This window comes from Nipponia nippon, unplaced genomic scaffold (genome assembly GCF_047370975.1).
Source record: "Nipponia nippon isolate SJK-2023a ecotype South Korea unplaced genomic scaffold, ASM4737097v1 scaffold_6, whole genome shotgun sequence".
Taxonomy (NCBI): domain Eukaryota; kingdom Metazoa; phylum Chordata; class Aves; order Pelecaniformes; family Threskiornithidae; genus Nipponia; species Nipponia nippon.
The window spans coordinates 81,809,860-81,837,571 of record NW_028262380.1 but is presented as its reverse complement, the minus strand read 5'-3'; the positions used below and the strand labels follow the sequence as shown (position 1 = coordinate 81,837,571).

Here is a 27,712-nt window from a genome sequence, read left to right as displayed (position 1 = left end):
AAAAACAACCCAGGTCCTCTCCCGTACTCCCCTCCTTCAGGACAAGTTTGCTTGCCCAGTACCGGACCAGAGCCTTCCATACACCACAGATCCCATGGAGCCCCTTTTCCATTTATAAGCAAAGAAACCCATCAACGCAGCGGGCAGAGCTGGAGGAAGAGTTCAGCTTTGCCACAGACCTGCTGTTGCTTTACACCTCTTTTACCCCTCCCCTCTCTCATCTTGTCTGCTTTGACGGAAAGCTCTTCGGGGGCAGGTCGAGCCCTTATTATATATTGGCAGAGAATCTGGTGCAAACAGGATTCTGCTCTTGAAACCTGAAGTGTCTTTATAATATGAGTCAAGTGATTTTAAGTCCTGTTTCTCAAAACTAGGAGCCAGAGCTACGAGCCCTTGGCTACCTGGACACTTTCTTGCCTTACACTCCTCGCCCCCAGGTGGGAAAGTGCCACTGGCCCTGATGGTAAGATGTCCCCTACGGACCAGGGTGGGTTTGCACGCCCTTGCACTCAGCAGCTTCGTTGCCTGTTGGTGATGAACAGAATAAAACTGCACAGTAATAGCGCAACCCCCTGCCCCCCTTCACCTCCAAGAGCCAAGGTCTTTGTGCATTAAACATGCCCGGTTTCAGTCCCCAGCCACATTTTCCACAGTGTCAGCGCTAGCCGGCTGGGCCGTTTATTTTAGGAAACAATTAGCTGTATCATTTGCACACGCCCTTATAGGCAGACACAGGCTCTCCGCTCGTGTTCTTCAAAAGAAGGGAAGGCAAGATGAAGAGCTCTTTGTTGCTGTGCGTGGCCTTGGCCGTCTCCTTGGGGTTCGTCCTTGTGGCAGGTAGGTGAGAAATAAAGAGAATGAAAAACTGTGCTTAAGATAGCAGCGATGGGGTTTGTCTAATTGGCCATTAATAATTTTAACAGTCAAAAATTGAACCTCGAAGCCTGCTCAAGAGGTTATGCTTCAGTGGCGCTTGGACACCTCAGTGTCTTTCTGCACCACAGAGCTGCGTGTTTTTAATCGCTGCCGTGAGGCTAAAAAAATGATGACTACCTGCAAATTTAAGACTTTATGATTAGCCATTTTTGATCAGGTTTCTGCAGCAACAAACCGCAAACATGCATGCTTGCTTTTCTGCAGCGCTAGGAAGCTTGCAAGACTCTTACTGCTAGATTGAAAGGCTTCTAAGATCTTCCTGGTAATCCTGTCATACGGTTACTGCCAACTTACTTCTGAATGAGTGTAGTTTATCGTGCAACTCCACTGAATTGCTTGGAGACTCTTGATTTAGACTGAGATCAGGCTGTCATCCCAGCAGACTCCTTACTGTGGTTCACAGGTGGTAGATACCGACTATGCTCATGCCCGGTCTCTATACGACAGTCTAAAGTCATCCTCATTCACGTGGCGGATCAGGTCTGCGGGATTCAATCCATCCCAACAGCACGGGTAACAGCATCCCTGCACTCCCTCCAGCTTTTGGGAAAGGGCATCTTAGTGCCTAACAAGGCAGGTCCTTGGAAAGCACTGCTGCCTATGAGAAGTGACCGGCCGTATAATCCATCGGCTGCAAAGGCAGAAAACATTGAGGAATAGCGTCAGTTCAACACAGAGTCTGGTCTGCTTTTCCCCATTTGTACACACGGCTTAAGAGATAGATATATGTGTACATACACACGCAAGGAGCTTAGCGGGGAAGTCAGATTGGAGCTACGTGCAGCTACAGGAGTGCTGTTTGTACTACTTATGTTGAAATTAATGCATTTTCGGTCTAATTGTACCTCTTCCTGCTTTAATGAAGCAGCCACTTGCACCTGCAGAGTTTGAACAGATATTTTTGGAGTGCATTTGCTTCTGCGCTATGCTGCAGCTGGGTCTTGTGGGGCTTCCCGGTGTAGTACAGGACAACGCAATATTGCAACGAGACATTTTGTCCAAATACCTCTGCCTGAGTGTTGAGGGAGGGAGGGAACACCGTATTGTGGTAAATCACACGCCACAAAATCTAACCCGCCGACGTTTAGAAGGGCATTAGGAAATTTTGTATTTAACTACTTTCTTCCCGAAGGGGAAGATACATGGAAGTACTGCTGATAAAACTATCCTTTTTGCAGCGCTGTAATTTTACTTTAAAAAAAAAAATAAAATATGGAGTACCTGTAACTTCTGTGGTTACTGAAGCCAAGAGTATTCCACAAGGAATTCCATCAGGACAATATTTTTAGAGTACAGTCAAAAAAACGCTGCATATTCATTAAAAAAGTATATTAATATAATTAATGATGAATTAACGCCTGCTCCCAAGGGTTTTGGGACAACTCCCAAAGCCAATAGGATCTGACTTGAATATTGGCTTTGGATTAAGGGTTTAGAAAGAATTGCACACAGTGTTCCATAGAACGCAGTGACAGACATCAGAGGAAGCTCTACGTGAGGGACAAGGAGCCAGAGACTTTCTTTAAAAAAAAGAAAGCCAAGACTCAAGGAGGCAGAGCCTAAGGAGGCTTTTCTAGCGAGCTTCTGCTTCAGAGGGAAACGTTCATGATGAGTTGGCAGAGAGGCAGCATGCGGAGCACGGGAGGCTGGAATAAGGGCTATAAAGAGACAAGCACCATTAAATTACAAATAACGACCAGCTCCGTGTGTCAGACATGACGATGTATTTCTGCCTTGGCGGGGCACGCTGCTGTCGGAAGCGTGACCGGACTTCCACTCTGTGTGCACATTCTGCAGCGGCATTGGCGCAGGTGGCCAGTTGTGCTGGATGCTGCAGGGAGAAGTGCTAAAATGCGACATGCTGTAGAGGGATAAAGAACACCGTGAGAGCCGTAGAAAGGGCAACATCTTCTGCATGCCCGTAGGAGCTTGCTCCGCTGCCCAAAGCAAGGGAACGAAGCAATTTCCTTGCCGATGGAGAAAACGCACAGAGAACCTTTTTTCAGAAGGTATTCTGCTGCCAGTTGTCACAGAAGCAGCATTTGTAACCAGCGGGTGAATTGTAGGGTCACTCTGAGGCATCATTTTACACAGGTTTTGTGCCTTTTTCCACAGTTATGAGGCCTGTAAGGATCTCGGAAAATAACCCAGTGGAATGGAAGCGGCCGAGACCAGCATATTGTAGGGGCAGGAAGGAAGCTCTAAGAAGCCTTAGGTAGAAAACTTGGAGTGCTGTTTTCATTACATTGTATGGACTAGATACTTAGGGGCTCTGCCAAGCAATCCTGTCCTTGTTTGGTCTTGCAGGCAGCTTCAGGTGACAGTTCAGCTCCTGCTAATAGCAGCTAACCATCAGAAACCTCACAGTACAACTCTGAGTCCATGCGCTGCTCCTGGATCCCAGCTTCGCTGTTGCTCCCACAGGCTTTGAGCACTATCCCTTTCACCCTACAGCAACAGGGTCTGCTCTTCATAAAACCCAGCAGCTCTGGAAGGGGAAATAAATAAAAAATAAAACAAACCAACCGGACATGAGCTTATGCAATGTGTCTGCTTCCTTACTGATCCTTGCTTTGGTAACTCAAAGAAATCCAGCTATTAGAACCAAAGCTTTTAAGTCAAAGTGACTCTGAAATCCTCCATAGACACGATGGACACAGACATTTTTAGCCTGTTTCTTCTTCATCTCCATGGTTAAACCAAGAGACAAGCAGAATAGGCAACGCTGCAGAACTATGAGGTCCTTCTGAGCCCAGTATAAACAACCCCCATCTTACGCACAAAAATCACTGGGTTTGGTACTCCTAAGCAGGCTGAAGGTGCTGTAGGAACAGTGATGCTGCAGAGCAATGGCTGTGAACTTGATTTTAGCAGCATTTAGAAACACAGAGGGATGTAAGAACAACCACTTAAGAAAAGTAAGACCGTGTGTGCATATAAAAGCAAGGCTGCCTTATTATGCGTGAAGAGACCAGAGGCTCCGGGTTGGGGAAAACCAACTAGCAAAGAACAAGCTGTTTCAAATACATTTCCTTGCCCAGTAAGTGGGCATTGCCGGCCACCAGCAACATGCAAAAAGCCTCTGGGTGACAGATGGGATGTTTTACCTTGTTTTGACCAAGTTTCGTATTGAATAACATGCTAAAAGTACAGGAGACATTGCCAAGCTGGTTCTTCTCTATTTGAGTAAGCTTCTCAGCTGCCAAACTCAACTTTGGTATGAACAGAAGACCAGAAAATCAGGACTGGAGTTTTCCTTGCAAGCCACAACCATCTTAAGGGCCACTTACCTTTCACTGCCAGGTCACAGGGCTGACTTCTTGCTGGGTCCTGTAGCGCTGCTTGACATGTGTTCCCTCAGGGACATGCAGGACAAGTGCCACATCAGCAAGGTCAGAGACATTTATTTAGAGGCCAGATCCCAGCTAGGGTTTGGACTGCTAAAGTAGTGCTGGTGCACGACAGAGGAATTGGGTAACCTCCTCGGTTGGGTAAAAGCAGCACTTCAGCTGCCAGGTGTAGCTTGAGGCTTGCAAGGGGACTTTCCTCCCACTTCATGAGAAACCCCTGCATGGTTGCCTCTCTCTCCAGCCACACAGCGTCCAGGTTCATTGTTTTCTCCCTCCCAGTGCCATCACCTCCAGGCACAGAAGCGTACTGTAGACTGAGCAGGGAAGCCAGCTGAACTCATCTTTGCCAAGAGGCTCATTTGTACCTGTTGCAACCTGGACTTTTATCTGTCAAGATGCCATAATGGTGCATCTCTGACATTCTCATCCCTTTGCTTTGGGCTAGAGCAGGTTTCAAGGTTTTTCTTCTTGACCCTGGGACTGCGTACCTTGTGCTTGCAGGTTTGCCACGGGACTCTGAGGACAAGGAGTACGTGCTGGTCAATAACAAGTGTCAGTGTGTAACAGTGACCTCAAAGTTCATCCCCTCCAAAGAAAACCCTGGTGAAGAAATCCTGGAGAGAAACATACGCATCCTGTAAGTGGCAGACCAGTATTACACGGAGGTGGTGCACGGGAGGTGAAGTCTTACAGGAGTTCCCTTCTCTTTGCATTGTTTCCCCACGTCCTGGCATTGATGATGTGAACTGTTTTTCCTGTGGGCTGCTTTCTATGGTATCCTGGCATAATTCCTTTTGCTTTGTGCTTTTCTAGCTCACGTGAACCTGTCTGGTGTTCGTCCCTTCGGATACAAAAAGCACCTCCATGTTTTAAGCGGTCCAGTAGTAACTTTACAAGATAGGCTGGGGAGGTAGAGTCTAACATTTCTACAGTTGATCTAATCTGAAACCCAATTGGGCTGATGAGACTGGATTCATTTACCAATCTGCTAGCAAGCCTGCTATTTTATAGGCTGGGAAAACTAGTTAATGCCTAAACTATCAGAAAAGGTTAATCCTATGAGGCAGATCTCAGTTCAAGAGTACGATTTTGTCCTCTTTATTCACACAAACCTTACCGAAGTGTGTCTCTCTCTCTTGGAAACACGGACCAAGTTCAGGCTCAGAGCTGCGGGAGTTCTGGTAGAGCTCACAACAGGAGAAACACTAAACATCTTTATGTCCCGCAAGTCTCTCGGGCATCTGCCAGCTCAGAGTTTAAAAAAAAAAAATTATCAGCATTGTCACCTTGGAAGCGGCACTTCCAGAAACTGCTGCAGTCCTCTTGGTGAGGGTTGTTGCCTTTGAGGGTACAGAAGGGCCAAGATCTGCTCTGCTGTTCCTGGGCTTCGCTATGGAAAAGGGTCAGGAAGGAAACAACCTGAAGAACAAGACAAGAGCTGAGAATTGTTTGCAGCAGACTAGTCCGCTGTTTAATAAGCAGTTTTCATGAGAGCGATTCTCTTCCCTCCTTTGCAGAGTCCCCCTCCAGGCTCGAGAGAACATCTCTGACCCCTCGTCCCCACTCCGAACCACTTTTGTCTACAGCATGACTGAACTGTAAGTAGTTTTATTTACCGAGTTCATTTCCTAAGAGTTAACCTCCCACAGCAGCTCAAACACTTGCTTGAGGCAGGGTCACAGAGCAAAGTTTTCCCCACGGAGCCTAGCTTTCTTATCCTGTTGCAAGCTAGGAAATTGTTATCTCCTTGATTAATTCACATCAAAAGGTCTCACATTTACAGGCAATGTTTCATTCTGGCCCCCGTTCATCTCGAATATCTGAAATATCAGCAAATTACACATTGCCTGTTCAACCCTCACTTTTAGGGGCCAGTCTGGCCAATAGCATTGACAACACTAAAAGCATCTGGCTGCGAGTTCCTATGTAAAACCTAGAAAGGCCACGGTCCCCACCCAGCCACATCTGCAGACAGGCGAGGAGGATTTGGGTTTCACCAGGGGCATCTTTTCATCACAACTCTTAACACTTGTCCTACTCTCCATCTCTTCCAGCTGCAAAAAATGCGATCCGGTAGAAGTTGAGCTGGGTGGCGAGATATACCAGGCTCAGCAGAGCACCTCCTGCAACCAACCCGAAACCTGCTATACCTACAACAGGGACAAGTGCTACACCACAACCTTCCCATTCCTCTACCACGGGGAGATCAAAAGCGTTCCAGCGGTTCTGACGCCGACATCCTGCTACGCCGATTAGCTCAATCCGCTGCTGTACTAATGCCTTGTCGCACTCAGCGTTCCTATCCAAAATACATGTCTAGCACCGTAGTACTTGGACAACAGTGTCCAAAATATCAGCTCCCAGCGTAATGCCAACTTCCTTTTCATGTTGTTTTCAACGTCCAGCGAGTGCCATCTCCCAAGAGCAGCTAATGGTTGTCATAGACTCTGTTCTCATATCCCCGGCACATATCTGCAATGCCATTATTACACGCCTCAAACATTATCACCGTAGAGACCAGATCCTCAGCAGATGTAAATCAGTAATTCCCTTGAAACCAAGGGAATCATACCGATTTACAACACCGGGGGACCTGTTGTTTTGACGGTCTTCCATCGGACTTTATCTGAGCGAGGCATACATGGACATCAGCAGGAATGTCCATGTACTTCCTTCCCTCCCTGAGCGATTTAAAGCAAACCTCTGCACAACCTTTATACAAGACCCTTAGATTACATTAGCAGAATCTGTGCCATTATCAGGAATCTGTTGTACAATGAGATCAGAGAAAAGACAGGGGATGAGATTCAGAATTCGGATTTCAAATTTATTCTGCAATTGGGCATTCTAGACCATTCTAGCACTTGGACAATTGCAAGCTCCCAGTTTTCTCCTACATTTAGAGAAGGCCAAAAGATGCCGTTACCCTGAAGTGTTTGGCAAAGTTGCCAGGGCCTCGGCTGTGCCAGGAATAGTAACCTCTTCTAGGCCATGTTCAGTATTTCACTTCCCACAATTATTTACCAATATTGATGCCTTCTTCCAACTCTGCTCCCAGTTCAATTGATAGAAACAAGCCCAAGTTGGCTTGAATTTCTTTTCTTGTTCCTCATTTTGCATTGAGAGCTGCAAGAAATTCTATGAAGCCGACTCAATTGCAAGAGCAGGTCCCTAGTTAGGGATTCATGCCTTCTTTCACACCAGTAGTCTCTTTCTTCATACAAGAAACCCTCACCAAATGAAGGTGCTGATCCTGTATTGCACCTCACATTTTAAATGCATTACACTCGGTACTGCCCACAGAGACATCACGTATAGGAGCACATACGGCATCCAGCATTACATTTGGGATGGCTGCTATGTTCCTCACTGTTGTCAGAAGTTTATTGTAAAGTGTTTGGCTGTTCTGAAAAGCCCTTATCTGTCTTCACACATAACTGGAATAATGAAACAGCAAAAACCTTATTCCCATAATTGTAGCTTTGTTAGTGAAACATGAAATAAACTTTTTTCTGCAGCAGTCTGTGTATTACATTCCAGTTCAATAAGAATTCATAAAAAAAAGTCAGGTCTGTAATCCTATTCTGTCCTCCTCCACAGCAAAGTAAGAAGCTCTCCCTAAATAACTGCTTATACTTATAGGCAAAGCCTCCTGAAATACCAGGATAAAAATTTTACGATGCACTTGCACCACCTATGACAGATTGAGGCTGAACTGGTTTATGATTTTAGGATCATCTCCTCGTCACTGAGCTGCTTCAAGGCCCTGTGCGTCAGTGCGGGGTTGGAGTTTAAAAATCCAAACATCGCCTAAATCACTCTAGAAATTGCAATCCGCAATCAGAATTTTACCTCACCACTGAAAGAAGTGCCTTTAAGACAAGGACGTCAGGAGCTAGTCATTCACATGCGAGGTATCTGGCCTAAAGAAAAAAGTCTTGTGGGGGCTGAATTTTGAAGAGCAAAAGAGTCAAGAGCACTGGGATGTAAATTATTTTAATATTACATAAGACTTACGGAAAATGAACTCAGAAAAATGATGGTTTTCCATCCTCCATGCCAAAAGACAGCTAATTCAAAGAAACACAAAATGCAAACAGAGGCAAAGAGACCCCTGTCACATACTGACACGGCTATAAGGATTTCAGCGGTTAGGCTCTAAGCTCACCGAAATTTGTCTCAAAGACATTTTCCTCTTCAAAGTCCTAGCATTCTGAGACAGCCCAGTTCCTGCGCTATAAAGGCTTCAGCTGTCTTTATTAGGTATTTTTGGTGTAGTAATAGATAACAGGCTATGATTTTTAGTGGCCTCACCATATTACACCTGCTTTCGTCAGCACAAGGTTTGTCCACAGTGGGATCTTTCTGCAGAAGCGTACTGCTTTGTACACTCTCGGGTGGAAGGTTTCCTGTAGGTTTATAGACTGCAGCCAGTTATGCCTTAGAGAATTCAGAGATCACTTACATTTTGTAAAGCAGGAAGCACAATGTGGACACTTGAAAAACATTAAGTTGTTTGTGGACCAGGATCTTGGAGTAAGTCAGCGTGTTACAGCACAAGACATCATCGGTGCCTCCTAGCCAAGCCCAAGCACTGCTAAGCTAGCAAAGTGGTTTGTGCCTGGAATTTGGTAGTCCAAATCCAATCTTCAAACTAACTAGACATCTCAGAAGTAACTCAAAACTACCTGTGCATTTATTCTAATCTAAGAATATTCCTTTAGGAGGAGCTCAGCTACCAGCTTCTATTCATTTTAAGAGAATTTCGATATCTGTATTAATTCATGGTTGTCAAAGAACCTTCTCTTATTTCATCACATCTCTTTAGACACTTTCTTGCAAGCTTTGGATGTCTCCTCTGGAGCTCTATCGTTTCCCCCGGCCAGCATTTCCAGAAGGAACTGAAACAAAAGATTAAACAAAAGCATGATGAACAGCCTCAAATGACACTTAGAGAGCAATTGAAGAAAAAGGTAAAAATATGTAAAGAGAAAGCGTCAAAAATCCAGTGCAGATATTGCTCAGTTGCAGCTGTTGCTTTTGATATGACATCAAACTCAGTCAAGTCCCTTCTTGGGCTTGCAGAGACTGAAATCTGGTTCGCCCCCACAGTTAACAGATAGCACCGGCTTCTGCACATGCTGATGGCTGATGGCACCTAAGAACGTCAGCCACACAAGCGCCAAAGCTATGCGAGTCCTAAGCACCCATCAAAGTACCTCTTCACTTGCTCCCAGGATGGCACGCTGTACTGGTCCTTCACAGTAAGCCTGAGCAGGGGGATCCCAGCACCACTTTCAAGACCCCCTGCTCAGTTGAGCCTTCTGAAGCCCCATTTGCAATTACACCAGTTCCTCCCCTTCCAAAGCTCCAACACACAGAAGAGAGAACTGGAGGTCCCTGATCTAGGCAGTTTTACAGCCAGGACCTTGGGACAACCCAGCAATAGCCACAAGCGTATCAACATGGGGACAGAGACAGCACCCTCAGCAGATTCTCGTGACTCACCCGAGACTTTCTGTAGTCCGTCCTTTCCAGGAATTCCTTAAAGGCCTGTGCACTGTGGAGCTGCGTGACTTTCATCTCCTGAATTTATTTCCAGAGTAAAACATTCAAAATTGATTTTTATGTACAGGTTCCACATGCCTACAGAAACTACAGTGTGTACCTGTCCAGCTCTTGTGAAAACTTATCAACCAATAACTATTTTAACTGCTAACAGCTCTAACTAGTTCAGATTTGATTTTCTTTTCAAAGAAATGAGGTTGCTTCATGAACCTGAAGTTGTTTTTAGCAAATTATAACCTATGGCCCTGTAATCTTACGTCCTGTGTTACACAAAGTCATTTCTCCCAGCACCTTGGGTAAGGAAAGCACAAAGAGTTGTCCTTCATTATCCAAGTAAGCACACCTACTGTTGATGATCTGTTGTATATTCCCAGACAGAGCCGGACACGATCAGGTGGATTCCCATTCAACCATAAACTTGGCCTTTAGTTTTAAGGACTGCTAACCAAACTGTAGCCTTTGCTTTCTTCTGAGCTCAGCTGTTCCCAGGCACCCTCCTTGCAAAGCTGACCCCTTGGTCTTACAGACAGCATTTCTTCGTAAAAAAAGAGAGACTCGTCATTCAGCTCAGCAGCCCTTGGCGTGCGGCGTGATTTTAGCCACACGCAACTCCTCAATTGTACCTTTGAAGGACTGCCCTCTAGAGCATGAACTGTGTCTTCCCTTTTGCCTAGGCCTGAAGCGTGAAGATGGAGTAGATTTTTGGTTTTTAGCACAAGGAAACTAAACCTGCATCTAAATAAACCCAGCAGTGGAAAAATTACCTGCCCGCTCTTCAAACTCCTTCTAATAACACCTTGTACCACAGCCGAAACCGGCACCTTTGTCAAGATGGGTATTGCAGTACAACAAAACAAAGATAAAACCACCCTAAAACATTCTGAAATGACAATTGCTTGCTCTCAGCATATGCGTGCTTTTTGGCCACATATGATACCAAGAGCATTCAAGAAACTAGATTTACAACAATTAAGTCAACTAAACCTTGAATTGTGCTTATATGCCTTCTAGAGCCATTGTCCACATGTAGGTGCCACCGAGACAGTCTAATCCAAGCAGATGAGCCTCTTTGAGCATGGTTATCTCGGCTTGGATAACATGCTATGTTCCACATTTATTTGTGCCTGTCAGGCACACCACAGTGCCCAGAGACATTCCCATCATAACATAATCTCTCATAGCTGTGTCACAAAAAGAATGATAAAACTTTTTTTTTCCATTCACAGTACCTTTTCAGACCGGTTCTCTGCATTCCCAAGGCTATTGATAGTTGCCTCCGGAGCTTTTAACAGTTCGGTGGCTTTCTGTTTTCTCCACGTTGTGGGATGAAGATACCATGCTCCATATCTGATCTTCTCCCATTTCGTTTGGGAAGGGACCTGCAAAACCACTGTCGCAGTGTTCTTGCGTCGTGTTGGCATTTGTCCCTCATGCCATAGGCTGTACAGACACTGTCCCAGAACCTGAGTACCGCCTCTGAAGGGGCTACAAGGGATGATCTTGTACCCTACAGCTATACAATATAAAGGTGATAGTCGATGAGAATGTCTGACTAGCAGTTTTTTCCCTTTTTCCCCACCAAGGCAAAGAGTATTAAAAGCTACTGCTGGGAATCACTACCCTCAAGTCATCTGACCATTTTTTCTTAAAACCATTTTTTTGTGAGAACCTGGGAAAGAAGTCTGTGAGGTTCACACTTTGGGAGTCAGAGGCCGAATACATCTTCTTCTATTTCAAAAGCGAATTTCTGAACATGAAAAAAAAATAGCAACAGGGTTGGAGAAATGCAAGCTTTCCGTTAAGCCAGAGCTGGCCCAACTTCAACCTCTTACCTGAAATGCTCCAGCAAATATTTTCCCTAAAATCCTCCTCTGGTTTTGACCTCAGCCATATACCGCCTTTGATAACGTATTCAATGATTGAAAGAAGATAGGGCAAGAAAAGCAGGTAATGGGAAAGGCAGGGACTGGAAAGTCACTGCCCTGTGCTTCAGCTTCTTCTAGTTGACACCTCCACCGGTCCCCCTGCTCTCCTACATCAGTGCCACAGACGCACTTGGGACCAAGGACTTCAAGAAGCTCCCACTGTAATGTCTAACAAACCACATCTTGAGATGGGTCAGACATGTTGTCCTTCACCTAATCCAAAGCTCGCACAGTCTTCTACCATGTTTTTCAGTTGATTTCACTGGCTTTGGGTACAAGGAAAACTGCTGACTATGCTCTGTAGTTTGACCAGCAAAAGGACTGTCTGGTTGAGCTCTAATATTCTTAGGCGTCATTCTCCCATTTTACTGCCCTGCTGCATGTAAAAACTATCTGTTGTTGAACACTTCCTTTTTCAACTGCACTCGGAATCCTTAAGATAGAGTTACAGAGAAATATGAAGTGCTCCCCGATAAAAAACAGGCTCTTTTTTCATCTCCAATGGGCACCCTCCCCTATAAACCATCCAAAACAATTAGACTTTTGCAAATGTAAATGTGGGCTCTTTTACCTTAACCTGGCAGGGCAGACTTCTTCGGTGACGAGAACTCCTGACAGCTAACTGGGGAGATGAAGCCTCCTGGCTCCTTGACCGCTCTGCTTCCATGTTGTTGAATTTCACGGCAAGGGAAGGTGAAGGGAGAGTGGCCTCCCTTTCATAGCTGGTGGTGAGCAAGCTCATGAGATTATCTTCCTCCATACCGCAGTTCCCTCCTCCCTGGAACAACCACCCCAGGACAGTCTCAGAGTCTCAGGGGAATAAAGCAACATCTCATTACTAGTTTTTTCTTGCATACATTCCCTGCCCCCAAATCTATCGTACCATTAAACTCAGCATCACAGTTTCAGCTGATCTACAAGTACACTTGCGTTAGCATCATCACAGCGATGAGGCAAGCGCAAAGTCAGTCCGAACCGACAAGTGAATTGGGGGATTAATTTCAGATAAAAGGGGACTGCTCCAAGGTGAAGCTGTTAAATAGTGATTTGGACATGGATGGTGTCCCTGGGAAACAGAAAAAAACCAAAAAACTAACCAACAAAACCCCACAACTTTCTGAAGCAAATTCAATCAGCAGTATTTTTGTATGATGATACTTATTCCTTACTTGACATTTTAGTGGGCTGAGCCCTATTAGTCACAACAGGACATCAGAGCTAGGAGTCAAACAAGACATCTTGGTTTTGACTTAGGTTCTCAGATGCACACATCCAGAGCCACATTTTTCCTTCCTTAGTCCAAAGACATTAAGGCTAAATGAAGTAATCAGGTATCTAGAATCAAAGAGAGCAGGTGGTGGCAGTTTTGTTTTACTTACCAAAGACATAACCCAGTCACAAAAATGCTTGGTTGCTCGCTTTGCACGTTCATCAGGGGAAACAAAGTCGGTCAGCGTGGCCTCCTTTTCTCTTGCTACCTTCTTGGAAAGCCGGGTACATAGGTTTTTGCCTCGAGGTTTCTTGCTGCTGCACGTAGTAATGCAGTACGATCTGAAACACCCTTTGATTAGCTGCAGTGATAGCTGTCACCACACAGGCAGCATTAGACAACAGCGTAAGGCTGGATCCTGTGTTTGCACGTACGCCTTGGGAACACAGATGCTGCAGCTGACCACTAGACATGGCATGATTTTTTCAAGGAATAGCTTGAACAATTTGAGCCAGTTGTGAAGAACACCGTCACAAATAGAATCGAGGCCTGCACATGCTATATCGAACAGCAGAGTCCCAAGGTTTGGATGCAAGGCTTGAAATAACCTGCCACCTTCAAAATAGAAAACCCTAAAAAACTGAAGCTCCGGGTTGTATGTGCCCATCACTCTGCCCTTCTGTCGTTATTAAAAGTGCTTAGGGAAGAATGAAGCGACACCGCTTATTTTGCCTTAGGTAACTCAGCCGGTAAAACTAACCACCGGTGAGGCTGTCTCCTTATGGCTTTGTATCACTCAGGACTAATCCTGACTGGTCTCTGAACAGGTGGTGGGATATCAATTAATTCATCAGTATCACTGAGGAAGGCAAAGGAACCTATCTTTTAATGAAAACTATTCCCATGACAGATTGATGTAAACTTTAACTAAGTGCTTAAATTCCTTTTTCCACTCATCACAGAGAAGGGGGCATTCCGAGCCATTTGTGTTGCTGTCCTCAGCTGCTCCTGTACTCACTGTACTCGTGGCTTGGAAGCTGTTGCTTTGCTTCGTGTGTCCTCCGTATGATCCAGCACCTCCCGAAGGGGTTGTTTCTCCTCTTCACAGACCCTGTAGCCAGCCTCGCTCTTCAAAAGCATTTCAGGATCCAGGACACCAGCAACCTCTCTCAAGAGCTGCGAGCCAAGCAAAAAGACAGCCTGTGTTCAACAATAACCTCACTGGAAGACGTCGGCTCGGGGGCTGTGTGAAGGACTGCCCAACACGCAAGTCTCCTCAGGTCTACTAGGAGTTAACGCAGTTCATAATCCAGAAGCTTCACTTCACAGACCTCTTTGAAAAATCCCTAAAGCGTTAGTTGCAACTCAGGCTGCTTGCTACATCTGTGAATCATGCTGAAATTCTGGCCTCTGCCATCTTCTATGGCTATCTGCTGTACCGCATACAACTTTTTCCTTCAGCTGCTTTGAAGTTGACTTCCTTTTAGTACAATCCCTCATTTCGTGATCCCATTACCCTGGTAACAGCAACCAGGGATCGGGGAGGGCTCCGCTGTTGCCTCTTCCCACAGAAGAGAGACCCAATTCCCTTTCCCGAATTCTAAGGCTTCTCCCAATGCATCTATCTATCACCTTATTGCATCCAAGCCTTTGGTGAGTATATCCCCTTAGAGAAGGCTAAACAATACTAAGGTGCTTCACCCAGGGGCCCTCACCTTCTGTAGCATGCAGCCTGTCCCTTCCAGAAGTCTCCCAGCTCTCCCCTGTTCCTTTTAAGAGGTACTAGGTGCAAAAAGTTTAGTTTTCCCCACTGCATTTGGTCACTGTTCTCCATTTGCAACATCCAAACAAGCACGTCGCAGAAGTTGCCAGCCACACGAGAGACAAGGACCTCCTAGCTTTTGCTTGCGTGAAGCAGAGACAGTTGAAGAACTAGAGACCGGGAAAAGAGGGAGGATTCTGTCAACAGGCTGAGAAACAACAGTAATGAGACACTCTGCTGTCTTGGGCACGCTCCTAACTTCCCAATTCTGATTAGATTCTCTGCCTGCTCTGTCATGTCCATCTGTACCAGTGCCTGGCGATAACTTAGCAGATAAGGCATTTTCCATCATCTGTTGACTGTGATGGCAGGCACCGGATTCCTCAATTGGCCCATCTCTAATACTGTTCCACAAATTACTTGCTGGCGATTTGGACCCACCATTAAATCTAAGTTAACTTTAATATCGTTTACTTTGTTTTTCCTTTGGAAAGAAACAGAAGTTGCTGTGTTTTTTTTTAATTGACAATAGTAGCTGCGTGCTGGGTTAGTTTCCTGTTCCAGCTCCCCAAAGAAAGTATGTTTAACCAGGATTACAAAATCATTACCTTTGGGTAGATACTTTTTTCCAGCCGTGGGTAAAGGACTAAGAGATGCTGGTTCAGACAGCGCTCTATCTGTGCAACATAATCCCTCCGGGCTTGCTGCAGCAGGCTGAGCTTGGACAGACAGACCTGCGTCTTGGCGCACTTCTTCCTTTTCTCCCACGGAGCCGTGGACGAAGATTTCGGTGTGCTGTTTTGAAGGGTAATTAAGACAGGCCGCTTTCTACCATACACAATCATGTTATCAGATGAAGGAGGAAAGCCGTCTCTGAAGTCATCTAGACCTTTTTTCAGGAATATCCATCGCCGACCATTAAGGGAATCCGATAACCTCGGTCTGCTTCCTCGAAAATCCTTATAAGACATTTTCTCCCTTCTGTAAGCAAATTAAATGAAGTGGAGCTTAAAGGCTGTATTCTAATTATCAAGACTGGAGTACATTTAGAGTACGGGTGGGTATTCAACTCCAAGCATGTTTACCCCCACGGGCCAGCAGTTTGCTGCTACTCAGCTTTTGAGAAAAGCTTATAAACACTGACTTAGTCTGCATGAAGGGCCCCCACCAAAACCCAGCATTTCCAGCTCACAGAAAATCCTGGCATTCCAAAAGTTTGTTTTTAAATAATAAAATGATAATGCTGTAGAGCTTCTGTTTCAAGACATTTATTTTATACATATATATTGCTTCAATGACATAAAGATACTTTAAGGCTTAGTTTTGACTGCTCCGACCACTACAATGTAAATTATATTATACCATGTGTACAGTCAGAATCACAGTCAAAATGAGGTTTTGATAAAACCGTCAGATCCAGACAGAATCCAGGTCAGCACTTTGGCAGCAAACTCTTCCCTCCACCATTTCTAGTTACCTGCGCATTCAAGACCACCAACATTCCTCGCAAATGCCTCATTTCAGTTGACCACAACTTTTCCAGCTTTCAGCCACTCCGCATTTCATTTGCGGCCTACCAAAGTAGTTTCACGCTTCGAGCAAAATAGCTTTGGCAGTTTCAGAGAATGACTTAAGAGTTGGTAACTGAACCAAGCTTTATTTTCGAGCGCTTGCAGGTACAGTGCCCGACCTGCAGTTTCCAAGGTGGTTCAGGTTGTTGCAGGGGACACCGGTAGGAGGGTGGCCGTGGCAGCCTGGAGCAGGCAAACTGGAGTAAGGGACCCTCTGACTGTTAGCTGAAAAGGTCAGAGGCTGAATTAACTCCCAGGCAGCAGCGAGGAACTGCGCCAGCACCGTAAGAGAGTGATTTACAGATATGAAACTCATTTAAATGCTCTTTGATCCGTAGGGGTTACGTGCGGGACAAGAAAGCAGTGACTTAGTACTTAGTGTCTTCACCAGAACAACGTTGTCTATGCTACGGGAAGGTAAAGACTCTGCTACAAAGCTAATGGCAAAAACCAACACGGGCATCACTAAAGCCCAGCCATCCTGCATTTTGCACATACCAGGTATTGATGGAGAAACGTGCGTGTTGACCTTACTTTACTTTTACTATTTCATGCCCAATATATTCTCACCCTCGTTTTCTCTATCACTTTCTCTTTGGATCCTAGCAGGGCATTTCTTCTTTCTGCCAAATCGTTCAGCAGCTGGGAAGACTGCCTGTTTACGGTAAATGCTGAGATGCTGCTACAGAGCCGTCCATGCACAAGCCACTTTAGATTCCTCTCTAGTGATACTAAGCCAGATCCAGAGATTTTCAGCTACGCAGCACAGGTGGGTAGTTCTTCACAGATGCTCCAGGTCCAAGTGCTAAGCAAAGCCTACAAATCCTGCGGCAGAAAATACCTCCGTAGCCACCTCCGTAGGAGCAGCCAGGCCTAGGACAGGCAGCGCAGGCATTGCCTTCTCCTCTGTGGGCATTCGTGTCAAAGCAGCACTGCCCTAGAAACTGAGGAGCCATCCGGTCAAGGCTTTATCTGTCCACATAAAACATGAGCTAATACTCAGTCCTAGTGACCACTGCACCCCTGACAATACCTTGGCGTTCGCTGTGTCTCCTGACGGATGCATAGGTTCTGGATACACAGCACAAGTTCTTCGGTCCCTTGGTGAACTCTACGGCTCCTTGTCTACAAGACTTCTAAATCCCCACTCTTCTCATCTTCTAAATGATTTTACAGTCACAAATACCACTTACTTACACTTCCACTTCTTAATATCCCCCCCCCAGAGCCTGGAGCAGCTGCCTGACTTGAGACACAGAAACTCAAAGACAAAAAGTATTCTCCTGCTTCGGCCCAGCCTGTTCCGATGTGCTGTTCCTCACTCTCACCTTGCTCTCATATCCACAGAATTCACTTATACCTAGATTTCATGGTTTAAGCTGTACGTGGTACCACCAGGTCAGACTGCTCAGCATGCTTGCACGGTAAGCTTCTTTTTGGCTTAAACGATCTAGCGGCAACCAACAGATAGTTTAAATTGCTGCTTTCGGTGCTTTAGCAATACTTGCTTGCTAAAGCATAACAAAAATGAATAGCTTAAGACATTTGCTTTAGAGATGATCAGTGTACTTGCTATGTCAAATATTGCAATACCACTACTTGCAATATCACACATTTTATACGGAGTTACTCAGGACTTACTTAATCCAGAGGCAAAATATGTTTGAAGAAGGTATTATTAAGAACTGTAAAGAGATAAGTACATACCTGATATTTTAGAGCTCTGACAGTGAAGATACCATAGGGGAAAAATAACATCTTATTCTGCCTTAACTGATGTACAGAAAGTTACCTCCATGGCAAGAAAATTTCCAGAAAATCTGAAAGATGTGCAAGAAAATCTGCAGAAGCTAACACTTCAGCAGCGTTTCTTCAGACAAGGAAGGCACTAGTTTTAAGTCCCTGCTGGCAAAAGACACTAGGCATGTTTGCAGCTGGTTGCTGTGGAAACCAGATTCACAGCTCGCTGTGCCTAAAGCAAAGGCTTTCTCCACACAGAAACATGCAGACAGCTCCTGGAGAATGAGGAGTAAAATACTGGAATTCAAGGAGAATCTTATTTTGCCACAACATATATCCTTATCTTTTCAACACCCGCGCTTACTCGTGGCTGAACAACCAGTCTTTGCTGCTGCTGAAAGATGATGCAATACACTGTTCAATGTGCCTTTACGAAGCGTACATTGCTTTCCAAGAAAAACAGAAGCAGCAAACATGGGTCAGGTCTGGTGTTACCCCTTAACCTCTTGTGGTTTTGAAGGATGACACAGACTGGCAGATGAATTCCAAAGGCATGACTTGCGTCAACTAGAGTACGCTGGAGTGGCTGTCCTTAGCAGCTTGTGGAATAATTCTGCTAATTCCTCATCCAATTCTCATTGCACTGCCTAAGCATATGGGATAATTAACGTGCACGCTGGAAGCTGAAATGAAAAAGATGACATAGGTGGTATCCCAGCACCTGGAGACACTGGGTTGATATCCTTTCTGGCGTCAAAATACCCTGCCATGGTATTGCTTTCTTCCGTGCTGTCCTGGACAATAAGAAAACAGCGTTCAAATCAAACTTCAGGGCAGCTTTAGGGTGTGACTTAAGTCGTACTGAGGAAGAGCGACCGGTCCCTGGAGGAAAGGGAGTCATTTCAAGGCAGTCTGCTTTAAGGCGAGCTCTGATCTACACCTCAAATACCGAAGCACTAGCGCACTGAGGTGGAACATTGCGCTAGTCTCTGGCAGCACGGCAGGCAGCAGGGCTGTAACCCAGGGAAGGCAAAGCCTGAGTGTAACCGGAATAGCTTTTCCCCAAAGGCGCAAGGGTGAAGGGCATTGAAGGTTATAGGTCTACAAAGCCAGTCTGTGAGAAGGGGTGAACAGTTAACACTTAGATAATCAAGTGATCGGTTTGTTTGGCCTTGAGAAAACACACAGAAGGAGAGTAGGTAAACAAAGCTGAGACTGTTGGCACATTATGTGTATCTACACAGACACACAGAGTTAATTAGGTATTTACTGAATAGGTGAGAGAAACAAAGACTGTCTATTTTCAATAGTGAAATCCCAGCATCTCAGGTCCTAGTTAAATGAGTATTTCATAGACTTATATACAGCTATATATATGTAGCTAGATATACTTAAATGCTTCTCTTACCTACTCAGTTAATACTGGATTGTTTCATGCAGAGCAGGACAGTTACCCTGGAAAAGGCAGGACAACAGTTACCTTAAAATATACCAGAACCCCACGGCTCAGAGACTGGGGTCTCACTTCATTCGCCTGAACATGGCCATCTACTGCTCACAGACACGCTTCACAGAGCCAGCAGACACCTAACATGACCAGGAGAGGTCTGCGCCACCCTGCCCTGGCTGCTGGAAGCCAGGGGGGACACCCAGAGATACCTAAGCTTGTCTGTCAGTTAAGCCCCAATTTTCAGCTCCTGTCCTACCCCTCTTTTCTTTATTTAGGATGGGAAAATTCTGCTTTATGGGAAGTTTAGAGGTCTGAGAACAATGGCAGATGTAAGCCTTCCAAGGAGCAAAACCTCACCAGTAGCAGAGCTTGTAGCACCAAAGCATGCTCTCAGAAATGGCTTACAACCCGACCCAACAAAAACAGTGAGAACACATCCACAGTTGACTGAGGAGCATAAATCCTACAAGAGGTCTCTGCAGTTTTGGTTACTCAAAGCCAGGTTACTTCTGAGTTAGAATGAGAGGGTTTTTTTGACTGCAGCTTTCCAGGCCTGCAGCTCTGTTGTCCCTGCCAGGCCATCCAGCACAACCACCAACTAAGTTTGTGTCTGTGGGGTACCTTTCCTGCCACGAGCACAAGCCAGCCGCAGATTTCAGCTAGCCTGTCATAGGGACTCGCTCACACTAGTCTCCCGTAGAAGGCGGCATTTAAGGAAAGGTTGCACCAATTTTGGCTCATGTTCACAAAGAAAACTGATCAAGAAGGATTCACTGTAGAGTTGGGCAAAATTCTTGCTTTATTACTTGTGCTTTTCCTGACTGCATTCAGGAATAGTAATTCTGGATCATGACCCAGAAGAAGGATCAGAAGTGCACAGCCTGGTTTGTGGAAACAAGACCTCCAGCGCAGGTGGCCTTGCCAGGCAGATGTAGCAGCCTTACGTGGAAGGGTGGAACCTCCCGGCTGGTGCTGCCACTCCCGGGGAAGCTGTTCCAGATGTGCAAGGGAAGAGGACTTCCTCACGGACAGTTGGTATCGGCCTAGAAAACCCCTTGCTGTAGTGTAAAGCTTTCTGTCATCACTCAAGTGCAGTGAGGTCTGTCCAGGTACCTGATGGAAAACACAAAGGTCTGAAGGTGGATTTTTTAAAATTAGTTTTTAAATACAGCCAGGTTGTTGTCTTGACTCTTACTTTTCTCATCTACAGCTCAGATTTGCAGTGCTTGCACTGAAGACAGATCTATGGATTTCCAGGGACCAGCACATCAGAGCAGATGCCTAAAAACTCTGAAAAACAAATTGCTACAATATCTCTGTCAAGCTGAAACTAATAAGAGCAAGGTTGTACCTAAGCAAACCGCCCAGACATAACACCTGAAAGTATACATTTATTTAATGTGTGCTTCCCCACACAGGAACACAAGGTCACTTTCCTTTTTGCCATTTCTCTGTCTGTCCTTTGAAGTCCTTCATTCCTGCACCATGCAGAAATACAAGAAAATGCCTTGGAAACCTTGTTGTATCTTAATAGAAAAGACTAATAGGCCTACCTCCTTTCTTTGGTGAAAGAACACACCCCACCTCGTACACAGGGTGGCAACGCCGGTACAGATTTGCTCCGAGCGCAAGAACGATGTCAGCCTTTTCTAAAGGATGCTGCCTTTGCGCATCATTTGGCATGTTAATTATCAGCCCCACCCTTACTGGGAAGCTTGAAATATAGGGACCAGGAATCAAATGCTGTCACACTGAACTGACATCCGTCAACGGTCAAAGCAGTTTCCAGAGCACAGCACTGAGAGACAATGTCTTGCTCCTAACAGAACCGAGATATTTATTCCCTTTTTCTTCTGACAGCATGACCGCTGAAAGATTCTGGCAAAAATGCCTGAGCAATAAATCCGAAGAAGGGTTGAGTATTATAGAGGTAGGTAACAAGAATTCCTTTCACCCTTGTACAGCCAGAAAAGGCAAGCATGCAATACAACTTTAAAGGATTGTAAACTCAAGATTAAAAAAGCATTGCTTGGCTCCTCAGATCCTCCAGATCCTTATAATTGTTAGGACACCCGTAAGTGCATCAAAACCTTGGAACATCGTAGACCTCCAAACCCAGATTGACAAATGAGATCCAGAAACAAGACAGTTCTAGACAGTAAGATCTTGTTTTAATTAAGCACCTGTAGAGCCTGAATACACTGGGTTCAAATCTTTCAATTGTTGAATCTCAAACGCATCTCAAAACCTGAGAACTAAGTGTAACGGTAAATGTGAGCTCGTTTCTCATCCTGACCGTGAATTACAACATGCGCTTTTACTACCCCTCGTTCTAACAAGTCACACTAACTTGCATTATGTTTTTAGGTTAGATGGAATTAGACACTGGATTCTTTTCCTACTGAAGTGTTACCACTCTTGTCAGCAGCAGCCAGACCAGAAGGCAGATTTGTAATCAAGTATATAGTCTCGGTAAATAGGGAGTGCAATCCGAAGAGACACACTAAAGAGATTTCCATGAGGCACAAGACACCTGGGGAATTCCCTTATCCATCGAGCTGATAGCAGAGCTCAGGAATAATATGCAGCACAAGTTTAAGACAGCTGTCACTCCTGGTCACGAATAGCTTTTTTTTAAAGAAAAAAAAATTACAAATCCATCTCCAGTGTTGGTCTGCACAGCTAGCTTGCCACTTACAGTCAAGAGTCTGTGGCTTTTACCACTCACAGTGCTTCTCACTCCAAGCAAACCCCGAAAAGGGGCAGCTCTCGTTTCATTGGGAGGGCTGGGGGATGCTTACTGTGGCTCCCCTGTGCTCTCACCATCCCGCTAATGTTGCTTGAGCTGATTTCTCAGCCTTTTCAACAGAGCAAGTCCATATTCAATGGCTTCCTCATAGAAAAGGCTGTTAGTTTGCATTGCTCCTGTGTAAAATGGTTTTTATATCTGGTGAGCATTTCTAATCTCCAGAAAGCATGTACGGAAAAATGTTTTCCCACATTTTGCAGCAAGCTTTGATACCCTGGGCCTGCAATGGAACAAAACCCAAAGAGGCTTTTTTTTTTGTTTGTTTTACTCTTTCAGCAGTTAATGAATCTAAATTAATGTCACAGATCCAAGACTGAATAAAACTGCGGAAGGCATTACCAGACACAGCACTCGGGATGGAGGCTTGGCAAGCTTTTCCAACCCTTGCTGCAACGCTGAACGTACTTTCTTTACACCTCTCACAGTTGTATCACACAACAGGCTCGAGAGGTGTGGAAAACCACTGAAAACAGAAAGGATTTGCAATTGCTTGACTACAAGTTAGGAACCTGTTACTTTAGCACTATTTACACCACCATCGGCTAGTTTTTGTAAATCAAAGACTCAAAAATCAGCTATCAAGTATAGTCTGAAGAGGAGGAGGAGGAGGTAGAGTTGTTTCCCACTTCCACTCTGTAATCCTCAGGAGACATTAAAAGGTATTTGTTCAAAGACATTACTTTTGGGGCATTTAAGCAACCTTTAGGAAACCAGTTTGTCATTTCAAACAAGTCTTTGCTATTTGGTTACTACTCAGGACTGGTTTTGACCTTTAAAAACTGATTTGCAAAAACCTTACTCCCTTCAGATGATTCAATACAGCGATCCATTTGTGCTGCAAACAGAGGAATGCCACTGCATGCCAAGCTAAGACTGAAAATCCTCTAGTGCCACGTGGATTGCTGTACATCAGCCGGATCACCCGGAATTGTTGTTCTCCCAGTAGAGCTGCAAAGGACTGACCATGTTTCAAGGCCATTACTCTAACATCACCCTGCTTTGCTGAACAACAAGACACAGTTACTGTGTTTCAGTTTGAAAGTGATTTACCAGTCTAACAGAATCAAGAAATAAATACTTGTGCTGGGCTTTGAGACTTGCTTTTTTTTTCAAGGGAAAGAGCTGACCCTGTTCTCCATTACAAAAAGACAAAAATTAAGTCCAGGAAGACAAATCCCCTGTGAGAACTGAAGGCCAGGAACTTACATAGAATTTCAATGAGACATAAACCATCAAATAGACCCTATGAATTCAAGTAAAACCTCCCAGACCTTCTAAGAACTCAAACTCTAGAGCTTTTTATGGCATAGAAGAAGATGGGGGCTGACTGCCACAAGGAAAGCTGCGTTTTTCCTCAGTCCAGCCTAGAAGTTCATTACCCAAACCTGCGTAAGGACTCTCAGGCTCTGCTTGCTGCAAGGGGAACTGCACAGCTTAAGGGCTTGTCTGAAGCGGAAAGGCCTGAACAAGCATTCGTTACAGGGAACCACTGCCCCAGGTAACCTGGTGCAGCTAAGAGAAAGCTTGGTCTGGGCAAAACAGACCCAACAGCTGCTCCTCTCTAAGTTCCCAGCCTATCATCACAGCTGGTTTTACTCCATCCATGAACACAGCTACCCCACATGCTCCTTAACTCATTAAAGGAATTAGTACTAAGTAATCTGCAGAGAAACATCTTAGTGCCTTAGCAATGACCTAGGTAAAATCTTCCTTTCTTTGTTTTAGTATCTAACAGAATCTGATTTTGTGCTTTACCATAAGAACAGTAAACACTGCTTGAAGTTGAATGTTTTTGTGCTTTTTCTTTTTTCCTTAGTGTACATTTAACCCACTCATCATCTATACACAGAAAGAAAAACTGTTGAAAAAAACTCTTTGGAAAAAATTTTTACAATAGCCTTTTAAATTATTTTTCCATATTTAAATGAGAGTTTAAAAAAAAGAAAGAAAACCCAAGCTTGTTCTCTATAACCCAAACAACAACTACACTCATGTTTACAAGCTTTGTATAAAATATTTCTTAAAAAATAGTTTTTCACCTCATATTAAACATAAAACACAGAAAACTTCAGCTGATAACCTTCAAAAAGAAAAGCTAAAAGTAAACACATATACAGTTCAAAATAATCCAAAACAAAGAAAACAATTGAATTTCTTACCCTCTAGTACTATTAAGTGTTGCTTTCAGAAGAATTACTGTTGCTTTTCAGAAGAATTAATTCGGCAATCTTACTCACAAGAAATATATACTTTATTCTATAGCTTCCACTACAAAAAAAAAAACCTATAAACAAAAAACCCAAAAAACCAACCTTCTACTTTTTCCCTTACAAAACCACCTCATATCACTGACAATCCCCCCAGCACCCCCAAACAAGCAGCAGTAAGGCTTTACCCCCGAATTTAAGCATTCCTGGCTTGATTGGCTCGTGGAAATCAGCCCAATGAGTGTGCGGGAGGGAAAGGGCTTGGGTTATAAATGCTCACACGGGGAAGATTGCAGGATAATTGCTTGCTTTTTTTTTTTTTTTTAAGCAATTAAGAAAAGAGTAGAAAAGTTTATGTCTTTGTTTCAGTATAAACAAGCTTTTTAAGTTTATGCTTTATTTTGCTTATCTAAGAGTCAAGATAAGTATATATAATGCAGTTTAAATGCTTTTTTCTATAGTGGAACAGCTAATAAACAATGCAATAACAATTCTTACAGCAATATAAGTTTTCTTTTTAGATAAGTACTGGAAGACTTTATAAAAACATATCCAGTTATTTTTAATCAAAGACATGATAAAATGTTTTTTCGTATGTGTTTCTTAATATGCAAAGCAGTTGAAGTGCAAATAATAACTTTTAAAGCAAGCTGTTTTATAACTATGGGAGATCTGTATATTAGCTTTCATGTAAAAAATCACAGGTTTCTTTAGCCCTATCCAGGAGTTATTGTTTTTGTAGAAACAAAAGCTATAATGCTGTTTCTATGTGGATATTCGGGGAAAAAAAAGCTTATTTTGTGAATGTTTCAGAAGTATGTGAGCAAAGACTGTTGATTACATGGTTGCTTCTCAGCTTTACTGAGAATGTTATATTCTAATAAGTCAGATAATTACTTTTGTGTTTAAGCAGGTTGGTATTAAGTTTAACTGTTTTTCTGATTAGTAGTTTAAATAAAAGCTGTGTAATTCTACTTTGTGTTAACAAAGATGTGATCCATGATGAGATGTGAGTTAAGGATGCTGAGATAAGGATTTACCTGTGAAAGTGGAGGCTCCATTGAATTATTAGGTCTGTTGAAGTCAATGCTATGCTGAAGTCTTTAATGGAACTAAGATGCCTGAAAGGGGAAGCTGAGCATGTCAAGATGCTAATTAAGAAGCTAATTCACTGTAGATGATGAATTGGTGAGTAAGGTAAGCATATAAACTATTGAAGTGCTTCTTCGGATAGTAGAAAGCTTGCTTTTCTCCTAGTGAGTTGCTAATGGCCCACATACGAGTTCTGCTCTTTTCTTTGCAGTCATTTTAGATTCAAAGTGAGGCAAAAAATGATTTCTTGGGAGCTGTACAAGCATGTAAGGGATGATGTACTCTATGCTCTAACTGGAGTAATTAAGGTGTAGCATAACCCGTTGTCCTGGCTTAGACTGTCCCTTTTGAACTCAACTCTCAAAGTGTTTGGGAAGAAGAGCAGGTGACAAAACAGATTATTTTCCCTTATTCTCTAGAGGATTAAACTCTTGAATTCCCAGGTTCTGGATGTTGCCAGTGAGGGACCACAGCAGTAGGCAGTCATGAGAAGGAAGGTACTCATGGAGGGCTGGTTGGCAACTTGATATTGAAGCTCCCACTGACTGTTACCTGTGGCAGCATCCAGCCCTTCAGGCTTCAGCTATCCTCTAGCAAGTGTCTGTGCTAGATGTAAGTGAAAATGTGTGAGTTCTCCTGTAAATAGACATGGAAAAGATTAAATTTTTGTTATGTGGTTTTTTGCACTAGGACTTTGAGAGTGAGTGACCAGAAGAGGTGTTAGACTACTACCATTACATGACTCCAGGGTCCCTGCCAGCAGCAAGCAAGCACACCTTTCCCCATCAGCTCTGCAAGGCTCTCTGACCAAATGCTGAGGCTGTACTTGATTTTCAGTGTTCAGGCTGTCCTGTTACCTGCAACATCAGTGGTGCCCAACAGCTGGAGTGTGTCTTGGCAGGCGCTGTGCATGGATGTGCTTCCTACACAGAAACCCAACTGTTTGAAGGGTTTCAGGAAAGGCAGAGCTAACCTGAACCAGTAGCCTCAGGTTGCCACTGGGAACCTGTTAGCAATTATGTGCTTAGGTGGTTACAGCTGGCTGTGATATTCTTAGTATCATAATGAAAAGCCTTGTAGTGAGGGAAGTCTTGGCTCACTTGAAATGAGAAGTAATAGTAATCGTTTTGGGGCCCTAACAATGCTGTATTTAAACCTTAATTTTACTTTGATACTCAATATCTGGCTGTATATAAGATTAATTACTGAAGTTATTAAGTAATAATTTATAAGGATATTATATGAAATAATAATGTAAGTCTTTGTTCTACAGTGTAAATAAGCATTTACTTAAAGGAATTATAATAAAATACAAAATTTACAAGCTAAGCTTTCTATGGCCTTTTTTTAAAGGTGAACTAATAAAAGGCACCGAAGCCAAAAATTTTTTTGTCCTAGTTGAAGCTTCACATTTAATGCTGACTGTTCCTAGACACTCATCGTTTGAGATGTATTGTGAAGTCATTGCTGGAAAAGAGGAGAGGGAGGGAGTATCACTTCTGAGGAGCCTTGGACACTGTCCTCCTGCACTGCTCAAGCCAGAATCTGTCCCCCTTCCCCTGCCACAGAAGGGCCTGAGGAAAGGAACCTGCAGCTGCCCCTCAGATGCTGAACAGCTGGGGAGGGAGGGAGGGTGAGAGCAAGTGTGAGCTATTGGTGTTCAACTGCTCTCTTGGTTAGAGCAAGGGTGGCCCATGGGTCATGGGTCAGGCAGATACAGAGGCAAAGGCAAGGTCTGGGGGGGGGTAAGCAGCACTTGGTAACACAAGTTATTTTAGCTTTGTTGCAAATTTAATCAGGTTTTCCTGGTGAGAAGGCAGGGTACTTGCTTCATCAGTCATGGATACAGAGGAAGGTATGCTTTTGAATTACCTATATTCTCTGGAAGAAGATACCGTCTCTGGGGTTTCTTTTTCCTAGGGACTTGTACTGCCAGGGAAGACAGTGCCTCTGCAGCCAGAAAGGTTCCAACTTCCTCCAACTAAAGTTTTTATAAGGAATTGTCCTGTTTCTCAGCAGTGCTACCTGTGAACATATTGAGATAATGTGAGCATGGACATTACCCCTTCAGCTGCATCAATTGCATGAGGAG

The 27,712-nt window shown here is 44.2% G+C and overlaps 2 protein-coding genes across 4 annotated transcripts; one reads left to right on the top strand and one right to left on the bottom strand.

Moving 5' to 3' along the window:
- The first annotated feature begins 298 nt into the window (after positions 1 to 298).
- On the top strand, positions 299 to 7,806 carry JCHAIN (joining chain of multimeric IgA and IgM). Its single transcript, XM_009463614.2, has 4 exons — positions 299 to 837; positions 4,788 to 4,923; positions 5,804 to 5,884; positions 6,341 to 7,806. Exons 1-4 carry the CDS (start codon positions 774 to 776, stop codon positions 6,540 to 6,542), a joined length of 483 nt encoding a protein of 160 aa, XP_009461889.2. The 5' UTR covers positions 299 to 773; the 3' UTR covers positions 6,543 to 7,806.
- FAM47E (family with sequence similarity 47 member E) lies at positions 845 to 24,661 on the bottom strand. 3 transcript variants are annotated; one of them, XR_015699885.1, is made up of 9 exons: positions 24,481 to 24,661; positions 15,360 to 15,732; positions 14,008 to 14,165; positions 13,159 to 13,330; positions 12,351 to 12,557; positions 11,084 to 11,233; positions 9,795 to 9,872; positions 8,752 to 9,187; positions 845 to 1,567 (listed from the first exon to the last, which is right to left on the bottom strand). XR_015699885.1 is itself a non-coding variant. In XM_087737190.1 (8 exons), the coding sequence occupies exons 2-8, from the start codon at positions 15,720 to 15,722 to the stop codon at positions 9,101 to 9,103; spliced, it is 1,215 nt and encodes a 404-aa protein (XP_087593316.1). In that variant the 5' UTR covers positions 15,723 to 15,732; positions 24,481 to 24,661; the 3' UTR covers positions 7,928 to 9,100. The 3 variants fall into 3 exon arrangements, 1 of the variants encoding a protein (XP_087593316.1); XR_015699886.1 differs by lacking the exon at positions 845 to 1,567 and adding an exon at positions 4,967 to 5,705; XM_087737190.1 differs by lacking the exon at positions 845 to 1,567 and having other exon boundaries at positions 7,928 to 9,187.
- Between the last annotated feature and the right edge of the window lie 3,051 nt (positions 24,662 to 27,712).